The 16,787-nt window shown below is 40.0% G+C and overlaps 1 protein-coding gene across 4 annotated transcripts in view; it reads left to right on the forward strand.

Annotated features, from left to right (window-relative positions):
• ANKS4B (ankyrin repeat and sterile alpha motif domain containing 4B) overlaps positions 1-12,447 on the forward strand; it is a 68,819-nt gene extending 56,372 nt beyond the window's left edge. For all 4 annotated transcript variants that reach the window (XM_039234423.1, XM_039234422.1, XM_039234424.1 and 1 more), the window contains one exon: positions 10,435-12,447. In XM_039234423.1, coding sequence (XP_039090354.1) covers positions 10,435-11,524 — 1,090 coding nt within the window. In that variant the 3' untranslated portion in view covers positions 11,525-12,447. The remainder of the gene's footprint in view (positions 1-10,434) is intronic.
• The last annotated feature ends 4,340 nt before the right edge of the window (positions 12,448-16,787 follow it).

A 16,787-nucleotide genomic window follows, 5' to 3' on the forward strand; every position in this document is an offset into this window, starting at 1 on the left:
CTGGAGCCTGTTTCAGTCTGTGACTCCCTCTCTCTCTGACCCTCCCCTGCTCACTCTCTCTCTCTAGAAATAAATAAAAAAAAAAAAAATTAAAATATCAACCTTGATTGGAACAAATGATGCATTTTTGTTTCATTTTTTTATATATTCCATTAAAATCCCACAGCCTTTTATTAATACACAACCCTAATGCAAGTCCATGATTCTTAGATGAAGTAGTTGGCTTTAAAACTATAAGGGAACTTCAGCCTGTATTATCTCTCTAGCTGTCAGATATATACACATGCATACACACTCCCATAAATTCTAATTCAGGAATTACTTACCTCTTTTCTTCTGCTTATTACCAGAGGGACTAGGTAGTTTGGCAACTATAACCCAACGGCAGTAAAGAAAGGAAAAAGGAAAACATTAATAAAGGAGTTAAGTAAATTAATTTCAATTCAGTAAATATTTCTTATATATATCTGCAATGTGCCAGCCATTTTATTGGCCACTGGGGATGTTCTGATCAACAAGAGAGACTCAATTCCTCTTCTCATGGTGATCAGATTTGAGAGAGGAAGATAGAAATTGAATAAGTTAAGTCATATGTGATATTTGTTACAAAGCGGGTAAAGAAAGGGCACTACATAAATAACAGAGGCATCTATCCCAATCCATGAGTGAGGATAGGCTTTCTGGAGCATTGAACCTGGGACTTGAAAGCTGAGAAGAGGGGCACCTTGGTGGCTCAGACGGCTAGGCATCAGACTTTGACTCAGATCATCATCTAGCAATCCATGGGTTTGTGACCCACATTGGGCTCTATGCTGACAGCTCGGAGCCTGGAGCCTGCTTGGAATTCTGTGTCTCTGTCTCTCTCTCCCCCTCCCCACTTGCACTCTGTCTATCAAAAATAAACATTAAGTAAGTAAGTAAATAAATAAATAGTGAGAAGAAGATGGAAGGAAGAATGTTTCCCCCAAGCAAGAGCACTGTACATTCTATGCACTGAAGTTGAATATGGCTGGATATGGCTTTAATGGGAGAGGCCAAGTTATAAGAAACAAGACCAGATCACAAAAGCCTTGTAAACTCTGTTAGGGAGTTGAACTTTATCCTAATGGCATGGGAAGCTATTTTCAGGTTTATGCAGGGTAGTCATCTGGTAGATTTGTGTTTACAGAACTTGTTCAGGCAGCTGTGTAGCAGTCACAGAAAATGTTCAGGGGCTCTTTTAAGGGTTGAGGTGACAGATGAACTGGACTAGGGAAGTGGCAGGGGGAATGGGGAGACAGGAATGGATTGGAGTGGCAGTTTGGGTGTAGGATCAATTACAGTTGACTGGATGTTTTGGTGGGTGGAGGAAGAGAAAGGTAAGGCCCCACATTCTACTGTTGTGTTAAATTGCCATGGAGTGCATAGGCTGAAAAAATGTTGTACAGGTTTCCTTAGGTTCCCATGTTAGCCATAGCCAATTTTTAGGAACTGTGTGAGATCAATTGCCAGTTAGATTTAAGGGAGTTAAAAAGGGAAATAAATTAACATTTGAATTTAGAAGTTAATTAGTCATTGATCATTGACAGTAGATCATGTGGTAACCATTAATATCCAAACTCTGGCTTTGTTTAAAATGTGTTTCTTTCTTTTCAAAATCTAAAGATGAAAAGCAATAATTACATGTGTTCTCTTACACTTGGAAGATGGCCCCAATTATACAAAATTTCATTTTGCCTACAAAGTGTATGTGAATTTTCTTAGTTTTGTTTCATTTTCTAATGGAAGTTGTCTTCCTCCATGATCCTTAAAGGGTACTTACTGTAAAAGTTTACATCATATGAGAAAGATAAACTTAATAAAGTAAAAATCAAACCTATTTGCACAGTCATTAACATTTGGGCATATATCCTTCCAGACTTTTTCTTAGAAAAATGTACAGACACATGTACATTTTTCCCCCTGAAAAAAGGCAGTCACAGTATACAAGCTGTTCTGAAACCTGCTTCTAATTATTTAACAATAGATGTGGACCATTTGCACTTTCATTTTTTTTCATTTGCACTTTAAAATAGAAATCTATGCCACTGTTTTTTTTTTATTTGTTTTTTTAATTTGAGTGAGAGTGAGCGAGAGAGAGACAGAGACGGAGAAAGAATGTATTTACCTGAATTTAGTCCAGGCAAACACTATAGCCTCAATACTGGATTTAGATAATCAAATGAGGGGGACCAGTTTGCAAATACCTGGGCATGTATGTGTAATGGTTCTATCAACAAGTATGAAAGACATCAAGGACTGAAAGACAAAGTTTGAATTTAGAAGAGTGGGGGAAAGGGGCAGATGGAGAGAAAGAGAGAGAGAGAAAGGAGAGAAAACCTTAAGCAGACTCTATGCTCAGCCTAGAGCCTAATGTGGGGCTCGATCCCATGACTCTGGGATCATGACCCAAACTGAAATCAAAAGTCAGACGCTCAGCTGATTGAGCCACCCAGGCACCCTATGCCACTGTATTTTCATGACTACATGGTATTCTGTTTTTATGGTTTCATCATAATTTATTTAATCAGTTGCTTGTCATGACACTTAAATTTGAATCCAGTCTTTTAATTGTTATAAACAAGTTGGAATGAACATCCTTGCTTATTCATCTTTGCACAAGGGTCTAATGTTTCCTTAGGACAAATTCTTAAAGGCAGAATTATTGATTCAAGAGGATGCTATGTTTTAAAAGCTTTTGGCACATATTGTGCCAGGAAATTTGAACCACTTTATGATTCCTCCAGCATTGTTCATTTTCCCATACTCCTGCCAAAACTGAGTATTACTATTCTTTTTAATTCTTGCCTATCTGATGGTAGTGCATTGTTTTCATATGTAGAAAAACATTTCTGAAAGACTGATTTTTTTTTGAGAACAGCCTCACAAAAAACAATCAAATTAACTTCAAAAGAAAAAATATGAAGAGAACCAGATGCTCAGAGTAAGTTAATATGAGCAAATTGCCCATTTAGTGACAGTAATACCAATCCAGTTTTAAAAATTATTGCCCAAATGCGCTGACCTACCAAAAAGCAAGAGCAAAATGGGGATTATTTTAAAATCTCTTCAGTGAGTTTCCCTTTTGGAAAAAAAGAAATAGGAAAAGAAATCAACACTAGATTGAATTTAGCCCAGGCAAACACTATAGCATCAATATTGGATTCAGATGATCAAACAAGGGGGTCCATTTTGTGAAAACCTGGGCAGGTATGTATAATGGTTCTATAAAGAAGTATGAAAGACACCAAGGACTAAAAGATAAAGATTCAATTTAGAAGGACTCCATGAAATTTGTCATTAGAAAATATTTTGATTTAAGTTATACACAAATTTGCGAAGTTGCCTGTTTTAAATTTTTTAATGTTTATTTTATATTATTTTGTTTTGGAGAGAAAGAGACAGAACAGAAGCTGGGGAAGGGGCAGAGAGAGAGGGAGACATAGAATTTGAAGTAGACTCCATGCTCTGAGCTGTCAGCACAGAGCCCAGTGCAGGGCTTGAACTCATGAACTGCGAGATCATGACCTGAGCTGAAATCAAGAGTCAGATGCTTAACCAACTGAGCCACCCAGGAACCCAGGAAAGTTGCCTTTGAATAGGATTTTTATAAGTGGAAATAGTTTAAATACACTAGGGAAATTTTTAAATCATCTTACTGACAGTTTCATCTATAAATTTAGAATTTTGCATTTGAAATTTTCTTAAGACACATCTTTGCGGTCATCTCAAGGTTTTCTTGATGTTCTTCCTTCCATCTTGAAAGGATTATTTAAGTCCCTTTAAGTTCCAAAGCATGTAGATTTAACCTAAACTTCTGAAGACCCTCAATATCCCCACCATAGCTCTCTCCTCTCAATAATTTCTTTTTTAACTTACACAACCCAACAACAGTTTCAGGCAAATTTAACCAGTATATATATTTTTATGTTTATAGCACCATCTTGGGTATTTTTACAATCCCTCTTTGATGTCTAGATTACTTACAGAGTCTTTTGAATATGGTGCTTGGTTAAAATAAATAAAATGTAAAACTACATCTTTGGAGGTAAGGCACTGTGCCCCCCAAAGATACACAACTGTGCTAAGGCTGAAGGAGGTTTCCTTTGATCCAAAGCAATTAAATCAGACATACTGACCAGACCTCTTGGAAGTAGCTGCCCAATAGAATGGTCTTATTTAATATTTGCTTTCCTTAGATTAAATTTCATTTTCTTACTTTCCTCTTTGTACTGATTTCCCTTGCCCCCATCTCCATGCACTTTGGTCAGCTGAAATATATCCGTGGTTCCTCAGATATGCCATGTTTAACATCACCCATATGTGTATCTGTTCATGCTGTTCTCTGCTCAGAAGGAAGTTGCCAACTGCTAGCGTATGGGCTGGATACAGTCCAAAATTATGTTTTATTTGGACTTCACTGTATTTTTCTTTTAAATTTGAGCCAACGTTTGAAAATCAAAAAATTCCACATGAAATTCTGAATGTCTGGCCTTGTTTGGAAAATGGAAGTTCTGGCTAGACTATGACAGCTTTTATTCAAGGTTGCAGTCAGCTGCTGCTGAGCGACAGCTATCCTTTCTCATTGGAACTCCCGCTCAACTATGACTTTGTTGAAAGAACAAACTTGGGTCCATTCAGTTACTTATATAACTTGCTTGGTTTCTTTAGATCAGATCTGAGACTTCTGCTAGGACATGTGATATAAAGGACAAAAAGACACAGGCTTGACCCTCTAAGACATATTATCTCATTAGGGAGTTAAGGCATAAATATTGGGCAAATGATATGACTTTAAGTGTTAAAAAGTCACAAGAGCTAGGACACCTGGGTGGCTTAGTCAGTTAAGCATCTGTCTCTTGATTTTGGCTCAGGTCATGATCTCATAGTCATGAGATGGAGCCCCATGTCCAGCTCCACTCTGAATATGGAGCCTGCTTAGAATTCTCTCTCTCCCTCTGTCTCTTTCCCCTGTACTCTCTCTCAAAATAAATAAACAATTAACAAAAGTCATAAGAGGTATTATAGTTCTATGGGAATTTATTAAATGGCTGTGGGAAAAAATAAATATATGAAATTAGGGATTATGAGTTTAGAGAAAAGGGAAATGATAATAGGTAATGTTTATTCAATATTCACTATGGGGCAAGCACTTTTCTAATAGTTTATGTTAACTTGTTCATGTAGCAACTCCATGAAAATTATCCTATCCTTAAACAGATGAGGACACTGAGTCCTATAAAAGTTAGGCTTAAGGCCTCATAGCTGGTAAAGTAGAAAAACTTGAAGGTGTGTTAACATAAAACTGTATTGTGTTGGAGACAATTAGGCCTGGAGGCAGGCTTGATCCAAAGTATGCTGCCTGTGAAATAGGCTTAAATCAGTTAAGCATTCTGAGCCTTATTTTACCCCTCCAATAATTATCCTGGTCTTTATTTAAGAAGGAGATGGTGATGGTAGGTGGTGGTGATGATGTTGAAAGTATAAACCTTCATAACTGAACAGCATGAGGAAACCAAGGGTTCCCACAGAGAAGTTACAAATCCAATTCATCAAATTAATGGACACTGGTTAGGCTATATGAACTAGTACAGCTCCTTTCAATCTGCAGAGAACTTATATATTACCTTTGTATCTTGTTAAAATTCAGATTCTGATTCAGGAAGTCTGGACTGGGGCCCAAGATTCTGCATTTCTAGCAAGCTAGCAGCTGCAGCTTTAACTGCTGCTTCAGGGACAAAACTCTGAGTAGCAAGGAATAGCAAAAGGGTCACAAGGTGTTGATGTGACAGTCGCAAGGGCATGGATCATCTCTCCTGCTTCCACATTCTACTCACAAAGAATGTCAAGAGGCCTTCTCAGAACCTGTCTCCTGTCCTTCCATGGGGCCATACTGGGGGAAGTTTAAGAGAGATCCTGGTTTGGAGGTCTAGACTAGGGTGAGGGGAGATGCCTTTTAGTATCTGTATTATCAAAGTTCTCAGCAGTGACTTGGGCTTGGGGCCAGAGCCATATTAAACAACATGCCTACCAATAACTCACAATCTCATCGGAGGGGTGGGGTTGTGGCCTGGGGCAAGATTCCAGTAGGCATTCATTCATCCACAAATCTTTACTGAGCACCTGCCGCATACCTGTTTCTATGCTGGCATGGGGTCTCTGGCCTTAATCCCATCTAATAGTGTCCTCAATTGCACCACAAGCTATTGCAGACTGATCACATAGATGACACTGTAATTACATGGAAATAAGTTGGAGAATCAATGGATATGTTCTATTCTTTGTATGAATAATGGTTGTAGTAGACACTATTTGGTACCTACACAATATCCATTCTCCTTTCTTGCTGGTGGGAACCCAGTTCTGTTCAGTTCTTTATTTTCCTACATGTGACTCCACTGGGGTAACACTGTTAGAGTGGGAATGAGCTCTTATCAGTTCATGAGAGATGATTGCTAAATTTTCAGGAAGTTTCAGAGTCCATTAAACACAGTCATTATTAAAAATAAAGTTATTTAAACTTATCAGTTAATAAATTATATTTTTAAATACTCAAAACTTATCACTTCCTAATCATTTAGTGCATTGTACTATTAACTATGCTCTGTATATATGGTGGGAATAATTTCTAACAGTGTGTTACTGTACATCTCTTCCAAACTCTATGTCCAGTAATATCACATTAGTAGCTTGAATTTTGCCATGATGGGTGTACGTACAACACAAAAATTGGCACATGCTATAAATCAGAGCTTTGATCTTTTTCTTGGGTAAGCCAGTTATTAAACATTTACAAGCACACCACTGGGTAACCTTATCCCTAGCTTCAGGGGAAAATTTTAATTGGCCTAAGTTAAAAATAGTAGCTCTGTTTCTCTTCCTATAGATGTGTGACCCAATTGGGAACAATGAAAGATGAAAGTGGCTTTTTTTGGGGAGAGTTTCTTGGAAGGCTTTTCTTCTAAAAAGGAGACAAAGGGTAGAGAGGGGCTCTTTCTGTTTCTGGCCATGTTGATTTTTTTTTTTTTTTTTTTTTTTACAAATAGTTTATTGTCAAATTAGTTTCCACATAACACTCAGTGCCCATCCCCCCTCCCCCCCACATCCATCAGTCCTCAGTTTTTGTCAGCATTCAAGAGTCTCTCATGGTTTACCTCTCTCCCTTTCCCCCACCATTTCCGCCCTTCTTCTCCCCCTTGGTCCTCCGTCAAGTTCCTCCTAATCCTCCTATACGTGCAAACATATGATATTTGTCCTTCTCTGCCTGACTTATTTCGCTCAGCATAACACCCTCAAGGTCCATCCATGTTGCTACACATGGCCAGATTTCATTGTTTCTCATTGCCATGTAGTATTCCATGGTATAGATAAACCACATCTTCTTGATCCATTCATCTGTTGATGGACACTTAGGCTCTTTCCATGTTTTAGCTATTGTGGAGAGTGCTGCTATGAACATTGGGGTACATGTGCTCCTATGCCTCAGCATTTCTGTATCCCTTGGGTAAATTCCTAGCAGTGCTATTGCTGGGTCATAAGGGAGTTCTATTGTTAGTTTCCTGAGGAACCTCCACACTGTTTTCCAGAGGGGCTGTACCAGTTTACATTCCCACCAACAGTGTAGGAGGGTGCCCGTTTCTCCACATCCTCGCCAGCATCTAGAGTTCTCTGATTTGCTCATTTTAGCCACTCTGACTGGCGTGAGGTGGTATCTCAGTGTGGTTTTGATTTGTATTTCCCTGATGAGGAGGGATGCTGAGCATCGTTTCATGTGTCTGTTGGCCATCTGGATGTCCTCTTTGGAGAAGTGTCTGTTCATGTCTTCTGCCCATTTCTTCACTGGGTTGTTTGTTTTTCGGGCGTGTAGTTTGGTGAGTTCCTTATAGATTCTGGATATTAACCCTTTATCTGATATGTCATTTGCAACTATCTTTTCCCATTCCGTTGGTTGCCTATTAATTTTCTGGGTTGTTTCCTTGGCTGTGCAGAAGCTTTTAATCTTGATGAGGTCCCAACAGTTTATTTTTGCTCTTGATTCCCTTGCTTTTGGGGATGTGTCAAGTAAGAAGTTGCTGCGGTGGAGGTCAAGGAGGTTGTTTCCTGCTTTCTCCTCTAGGGTGTTGATAGTTTCCTGTCTCACGTTCAGGTCCTTTATCCATTTTGAGTTGATTTTTGTGCATGGTGTGAGAAAATGATCTAGTTTCATTCTTCTGCATGTTGCTGTCCAGTTCTCCCAACACCATCTGTTAAAAAGGCTGTCTTTTTTCCATTGGATATTCTTTCCTGCTTTGTCAAAGATCAGTTGGCTGTATACTTTTGGGTCCACTTCTGAGTTCTCAATTCTGTTCCATTGGTCTATGTGTCTGTTTTTGTGCCAATACCATACTGTCTTGAGGATGACAGCTTTGTAGTAGAGGCTGAAGTCTGGGATGGTGATACCTCCCGTTTTGGTTTTATTTTTCAGTATTACTTTGGCTATTCGGGGTCTTTTGTGGTTCCATACAAATTTTTGGATAGTTTGTTCTAGTTTTGAGAAGTATGCTGGTGCAATTTTGATTGGAATTGCATTGAATGTGTAGAGTGCTTTAGGTAGTAATGACATCTTAACTATATTTATTCTTCCTATCCATGAGCATGGAATGTTTTTCCATTTCTTTGTGTCTTCTTCAATTTCCTTCATAAGTTTTCTATAGTTTTCATCATACAGATCTCTTGTATCCTTGGTTAGGTTTATTCCGAGGTATTTTATGGTTTTTTGTGCAATTGTGAATGGGATCAGTTTCTTGATTTCTCTTTCTGTTGCTTCATTGTTGGTGTATAAAAATGCAACCGATTTCTGTACGTTGATTTTGTACCCTGCAACTTGGCTGAATTCTTGGATCAGTTCTAGTAGGCTTCTGGTGGAGTCTGTCGGGTTTTCTATGTAGAGTATCATGTCATCTGCGAAGAGTGAAAGTTTGACTTCCTCTTTGCCAATTCTGATGCCTTTGATTTCCTTTTGTTGTCTGATGGCTGATGCTAGGACTTCCAGCACTATGTTAAACAACAGTGGTGAGAGTGGACATCCCTGTCGTGTTCCTGATCTCAGGGGGAAAGCTCTCAGTTTTTCCCCGTTGAGGATGATGTTAGCTGAAGGCTTCTCATAGATGGCTTTGATGATGTTTAAGTAGGTTCCTTCTATCCCAACTTTCTCGAGAGTCTTTATTAAGAAGGGATGCTGTATTTTGTCAAATGCTTTTTCTGCATCTATTGACAGGATCATATGGTTTTTATCTTTTCTTTTATTGATATGATGGATCACATTGATTGATTTGCGAATGTTGAACCAGCCCTGTAACCCAGGAATGAATCCCACTTGATCTTGGTGGATGATTCTTTTGATATGCTGCTGGATTCGATTTGCAAGGATCTTGTTGAGAATTTTTGCATCCGTATTCATCAAGGATATTGGCCTATAGTTCTCTTTTTTTGTTGGATCTCTGTCTGGCTTGGGAATCAGAGTGATGCTGGCTTCATAAAATGAGTCCGGGAGTTTTCCTTCGACTTCTATTTTTTGGAATAGCTTGAGAAGAATTGGGATTAATTCTGTTTTAAATGTCTGGTAGAATTCCCCAGGGAAACCATCAGGTCCAGGGCTCTTATTTGTTGGGAGATTTTTGATCACTGATTCGATTTCTTCACTCGTTATGGGTCTGTTCAGGTTTTCTATTTCTTCCCGTGTGAATTTTGGTAGTGAGTGTGTGTTTAGGAATTTGTCCATTTCTTCTAAGTTGTCCAATTTGTTGGCATATAATTTTTCATAGTATTCCCTGATAATTGCTTGTATTTCTGAGGGGTTGGTTGTAATAAGTCCATTTTCATTCATAATTTTGTCTATTTGGGTGCTCTCTCTTTTCTTTTTGATAAGCCTGGCTAGAGGTTTGTCAATTTTGTTTACTTTTTCAAAAAACCAACTCTTGGTTTCATTGATCTGTTCAATTGTTTCTTTGGTCTCTATGTTGTTTATTTCTGCTCTAATTTTTACTATTTCTCTTCTTCTACTGGGTTTAGGGCGTTCTTGTTGCTCTGCCTCTAGCTCCTTTAGGTGAGCTGTTAGATTTTGGACTTGTGCTTTTTCTAATCTCTTGAAATAGGCCTGGAGAGCAATGTACTTTCCTCTTAGGACTGCCTTGGCCGCATCCCATAGATTTTGAATTGTTGTGTTTTCATTTTCATTTGTTTCCATATACTTTTTAATTTCATCTCTAATTGCCTGATTTGGCCATGTTGATTTCTATATGTGTTTAGATTTTCACAGGTTGTAACCAATGCCAAGGCAGGATTAACATGTATTTTGTTGATCTTGTTTTTATTTTTACTTTCTTGGATCTCATGTTCTAAGAAAAAAATTATATGTATTTTTGATATTTTTTCTAGAGGGGACCCTAACAGATGTGACATCTGGGGAAATACTCCCCTGCATTATGCAGCCTCCAATGGTCATACCCACTGTGTATCATTCCTGGTCAACTTTGGTGCCAACATCTTTGCCCTGGACAACAACTTACAGTCTCCACTGGATGCTGCTGCTAGCAGAGAGCAGAATGAATGTGTTGCTCTCCTGGATAAGGCTGCCACTGCCCAGAACATCATGAACCCCAAGAAAGTTACCAGGCTGAAGGAGCAGGCTCAGAAGAATGCCAGGAGGCAGATCAAAGAGTGTGAGAGGCTCCAGGAGAAGCACCAAAATAAGATGGCTCGCACCTATAGCAAGGAGGAATCTGGGACTCTTTCTTCTTCCAAGGATACTTTCTCCAGGTCATCCCTTTCAAATGCTTCTTCATCTGGTACATTTGGGTCAGTATCTAAGGGCATTAAAGACACCTTCAAGATAAAGTTCAAGAAGAACAAAGATACAGGAGAGCAGGTAGGGAAGGAGAGCAGAAATGGGGAGAAGAATGTGATGGAAGTGTTCAGAGAAGAGGAAGAAGACACATTCTCAGAGGACTTCAAAGGGAAGCTCCAGTTCTTACAAGAGGAGGACAGATGTGTGCAGCACGAGTCCATTCTTAACCGTCCGGGTCTAGGAAATATTGTTTTTAGAAGGAACAGAATATTAAGTCCTGAAGAGATCTCAGACAGCAGGAGGGAGTTAGGATTTAAAATGTGCAGTGAATTGCTTCAGAGACCAGAAGCAGCAGAGGCTGATGAAGCTGAGGCTAATAAAGAGGGAACAGAAAACAGCCATGAAGATGATCTGCCTTGGGATGAGGATGAAGTGGAGTGGGAGGAAGATGTGGTTGATGCTACTCCTCTGGAAGTATTTTTGCAGTCCCACCACCTGGAAGAATTCCTTCCCATTTTCATGAGAGAGCAGATTGATCTAGAAGCTCTGTTGCTTTGCTCTGATGAGGACCTTCAGAGTATACAAATGCAGCTTGGTCCCAGGAAGAAAATTCTCAATGCCATAAATGGAAGGAAGCAGGTGCTACAACAGCCTGGGCAACTGGTTGACACCAGCCTCTGATGGAGTATTGGGTCCACAGGGTGAACCTGCAGCAATGGGGCAGTGCTGTGGCCCACTGGAAACACTCCAGGCAACATCCCCTGTATGCCCAATGCCAGGCCACTGGGAATGGTTCCTAGGGTTTTGGAAATGCACTCCTAAGGAAGATGCCCACACTGTACTTTGAGAAATACTCTGCCCCTGTCCAAACAAACCACCAGTGAGCCACTCAAGGAGATCTGGGAATAAGAAAATGGAATTTTCTCTTCAATTATCTTTTTGATATTTTTGAATATAGAAAGGGTTAAATGACAGGCAAGGGAAAAACTCTTTGCTTTTCCAACTCTGGACTTTAAAATTATAATCTCTTGTCACACAAGTGTGCTGCTTACTTTCTCATCCTCAGAGACTGGGGACTCCAATTCCAGTTCTGTTCTTAGCTCTATAACTTTGTCTGTTGGAAGAGACTTGATTTCTTCCACTGGCCTCAGGCTTCATGTCCAACTTAAATATGTTTAAGCCCCCAACATATATTTACATGTTTACAAGTAATGGATACTCCTGCCTGGGAACAGAGGCAGAGTGGCAGGTGGGGAGAGTGAAGAAAGAAATATAATACAGGGTACCTATTATGTAATATGAATTGCATCTCCCTAAAATTTGTATGTTGAAGCTTTATGCCTCAATATAACTGTATTTGGAGATAGGACCTTTAGAGAGGTGATTAAAGTTAAATGATGTTATAAGAGTCACAAATGGATGGTGTCCTTATAAGAAGAAGAGACAGGGATGCACACACACAGAGAAGAGGCCATGTGGGGACACAGCAAGAAAGCAGCCATCTGCAAACCAAAGACAGATGCTTCAGGAAAAACCAAGCTTTCCAGTACCTTGATCTTGCACTTCCAGTCTTCTGAGCTGTAAGAAAATAAATTTCTGTTGTTTAAGCCACCCAGTCTGTGGTATTTTGTTATGGCAGTCTTAGCAGACTAAGACTAAGGCGTGGAGAGAAAAGAAGGATACCGAGATGATGCCCTATTTGATGATTTTTTTAAAAGCCCTATTTGATGATTTTTTAAAAAGCTAAGTGACTTCTGAAATGTAAAAGAATGGTGAAACAATCTAGGTCATTTGTAGGGAAAAGTTGATTGTGAAAGGAAATTTTAGTTTTATGCTCATTATGTGCATACCTTTTTTTATGTGGTTAAAAAATTTTTATTATGTTTATTTTTTGAGAGACAGAGAGAGATAGAGTGCAAGCAGGGGAGGGGCAGAGAAAGAGGGAGACACAGAATTTGAAGCAGGCTCCAGGCTCTGAGCTGTCAGCACAGAACCTGACATGGGGCTTGAACCCATGAACTGTGAGATCATGACATGAGCCCAAGTCAGATGCTTAACCAACTAAGCCACCCAGGCACCCCTATTATGTACATATCTTTTTTACTGTTGTCTGCCACCATGGCCACATGTCTGAATATGTGTAAGTTCTACAATATAAATTGGCAGCATTGCTGCTGACATTTTTGAATAGCAATCCCAAATTCAGATTGAAACCCTACTGAATAGCTAAGTTTCCCTGGATTTTTATAGCCAGGCTTACATCAAGTGGAATTTACCATTGACTGTGCGTACAATACAGAAACAGCTGTTCATCTTCGGCATGGTTCCTCATGCACATCTGTTTGGGTTATTTCAAGAGCACCCATGGAGAAGATAAGCTTAAGGAGGATACAGATGTGTAAATCTGATGAACAATTGGCTCATTCTTCCTCAACGGATAGATTCAGAAAGATTGTCAGTCATGGAATAAATATGTTGCACTAGGGGATGATCATGTTTACAAATACTGCATTTTGTCGGTCTGGAGTAGACTGAAGCTGTATTTGCTTTCAAAAAAATGTGCACACAAGCAGTTGGCACATAGAAGACAACCAGATAAAGTTTGTTGTGTCTGAGCCTGCCTATATAACTACTTCATTATTGTAGATGCCAACATCCTCTCTCCACACGTTCCCCAGAATCTGCCCAGTGAGACACTGGTTCCTAGGATGTATGAGAAGCAGAAGCCACTGGGGTGGGGGAGGGAGGAAGTACCACTGTTAACAAAAAGGATGAGTTCTAGTAGTACTTTGTACATCACTGTCAGAGGTAAAAGTAATATAGAAAGCTTTTGGCAATACATTCTAGCAAATGAGAGGCAGTGTGAGGTGATACGAAGAATTGTGAGCTGGAAACCTGCATTGCTGCATGGATAGAATATCATGTTATGGAAATGGGAAGATACTTCTTTGGGAGAATGAGAAAATCCAGTGGAAATATTACTGGAAGTCAGCCTTAAAGGATCTCCTTCTAAGTGCTTTGTGGGAGTTCCTCATTTCCATGCTGGAAAATTCTCCTACTGGAGGCATAGCATTTGACTCAGAAAGTACAGGAAGGGGAATGTTTGTTTGTCCAATAGAACTGGAAGCTCTCACCAAGACTACCCTCCTGGCCTTAATGTCAATCTTGTGATGAAAGAAGGGGATATGAATTTGAAAGCCATGTGGATTATACAATGTCACATGAAAATGCCATCAAAAATTGCTGAATTAAAAGAAGGGACCAAACGTAATCCCGTTATGTCATCACAGTGAATAATCATAAACCTCTGTGAGGCCATAATGGGTTGTCAGAGTTGTATTTTTTTCAATAGCTGAATTTTATTTTTATTAAGATAACCCAGCTTGTAGACTCCATTGGCTCGTCTACAATTCCCTGAACATTTCCTGTTGTTCCCTTTAAAGAGTAAATACCAGGTCTGCAATTATCACAAAAATTGGCTAAAAATATATGAATGGAACAGTGAGAATTACCTTGGGTCTTATATGTCAGGACGCAAAGAAGGTGAAGTAAAAGGTTTCCACTACTGAGAACTTTCCTACGCCCACTTCCCTGTTCTTAGAAGCCAGGTTCTTCCTTACTACAAGGAAAGCTCCTTGGAGACAGGGAGTTTTCTCTGTCCTATGTTCACTGACATATCCCTCTCACCAAGTGCTGGTCTGTCATATAGCAGATGGTCAATATATATTGTTGCATAACTGGATGTGATGCCTAGACTGGAGACAAGATGCAAATTATGTGGGGCTGTTGATTCCTAGGAGTTTCATTGAATGTAGTGTCTCACATGGCATCTGAGGGTGGGGGTGTGTTATGCGAAAGCAAAAGGAGTAACTTTGAAAGGAAAAACTTTCTCCCCATTGCGCAAACCACTCTCAATCCATTTTCTGCCTCAACTGTAAAATAGTTGTAGGGAGTCATCAGTCAGGTTGGAGAAATGAATCTGAACATGTAGGTCCCACCTCTTTTTGGGAGATGTTTGCTATTGGGCATCTCACCAGGCACTTTTATGCACTTCTTGTGGGCTCTTGGCCTCTTATGACTTATTTACAGAATCAGTATGTGAGTGTTCTCCCAACTTATCATGAAGGATATAGCCTCTCCATCATGACACATTGCTATAAAAAAGTCTTATACCATATTATAAAAGGTTATGACTCTTATAAGAATTGTAGATGTTTCAAACTAAAAGAAACGAAAGAGGTCTAAGGGAGGAAGCTAGAGCAATATAAATGCCTTGTCTAGAGACAGACTGGAGGATTATAAACTGGGATGAGTTTAAATATTCACTGTACTCAGACCTCCATCCCTTAAATTGGATGCTTATCCAGTGCTATCAAACTCCTCATTGACCTTGGTTCTTTCTCTTTCTGTCTCCCTCTCTTTATGTGGTCTGACATAAAAGTCTATCAGAAATTTTAAAAATAACATTTCATTGAAGGAGTTTGGTGTGGCAAACACATACCATGCTTATATCTCAAGCCGTCAGGTTAAACACATCAGTTGTATGCTTGCAATTCCTAAATCTGAATAACCAACCCAGACCATTGTTTTGAGCTCCAAATCCATAAGCCTGAGTGCTTATCTGACATCTCCTCTTGAATGTCTCACAGGTACCTCAAACTCAGTATGCCCAGAACTAAACCCATCTTCTCCCAAGTCAGTGGTTCTTAACTAGGATAATTTTGCCCCAGGGACCTCTCGTAATGTCTACAGACATCTTTCATTATCGTGAGTTGGAAGGCAGGAGGTTGCTACAGGTATCTAGTGGCTAGAAACAAGGGATGCTAAACATCCTATGGTGCATAGGACAGCTCCCCACAACAAAGAATAATCTGAACCCAAATGTTGATAAAGCAGACACCAAGAAACCCAGGGCTCTATCTATTCTTCCTCTTTTGATGAATGGCATGTTTAACTTAACAAGCCTCTAATCTCATCTCTGGCCATTCCTATCTCTGTCTCCTAATTACAGCCACATCAGGTTTCTTGTAGCTTCCTGAATATAGCATGCTTCTTCTATGCCTGTGCCCCTACACACCATCATCTCTCTTCCTGGGAAACCCTTTCTCCATGTAGCCAACTCTCTTGGGAGACTCACCCTCTCTGCCTGCTGCTAGTCTGGGTTGGACAGTCTTCATAGCTGTGCAGGTCATCTTCTGTTTAACCTCCAGAACCTCTCTCTACTATTTTCCACCCTCCTCTGTGTCCATTGGCGACCTCTGTGGACTGTCCCTGGACTTCGGATTGGGTTTGGCCAGTGGGAGGAAACATCAAGAGACCAGAGAGTGGGAGGAAAGAAAGACTGAAACATTTACTCCACCTCACTTTTCCTTGTGGGGCCACAGCTGCCTCCCTTCATCTAAGCCCACAGCCCCTGTTTGGCAGCCCTCTGCCCTAGCTCCAGTGCTTGCTGGGTTCCCTAACTGCTCATGCCAGCTCAGCAAGTGGGGGTAGGGGAGTAGCAGCTTCCTTCTGTGGCATGCTTCACCATCCCCTCTGCTTCCTGTAACTCTCCCTTCTCCTTTTGCAAAGTCCCTTCATTGAATCCACTTCAGTCACCCCTTTTGAGTACAGCATCAATTTCCTGCTGGGAACCTGACTATATGTTCCTGTAACACTGAAGCAAGGTACTGTAATCATCTTGTTACATCTCTGTTTTCCAGACTGTGTGCTTTTTGGGGCAAAGCCTGTTTAAAAAATTTTTTTTCTAATGTTTCTTTATTTTTTGAGAGAGAGAGAAAGAGAGAAAGAAAGAGTGCAAATGGGGGAGGGACAGAGAGAGAGAGAGGGAGACACAGAATCCAAAGCAGGTTCCAGGCTCTTGAGCTGCCAGCACAGAGCCTGACACAGGGCTCGAACTCATGAACTATGAGATCACACCCTGAGCCAAAGTCGGATGCTTAAC

This window comes from Hyaena hyaena, unplaced genomic scaffold (assembly GCF_003009895.1).
Source record: "Hyaena hyaena isolate Hyena2069 unplaced genomic scaffold, ASM300989v1 scaffold_88, whole genome shotgun sequence".
Taxonomy (NCBI): Eukaryota; Metazoa; Chordata; class Mammalia; order Carnivora; family Hyaenidae; genus Hyaena; species Hyaena hyaena.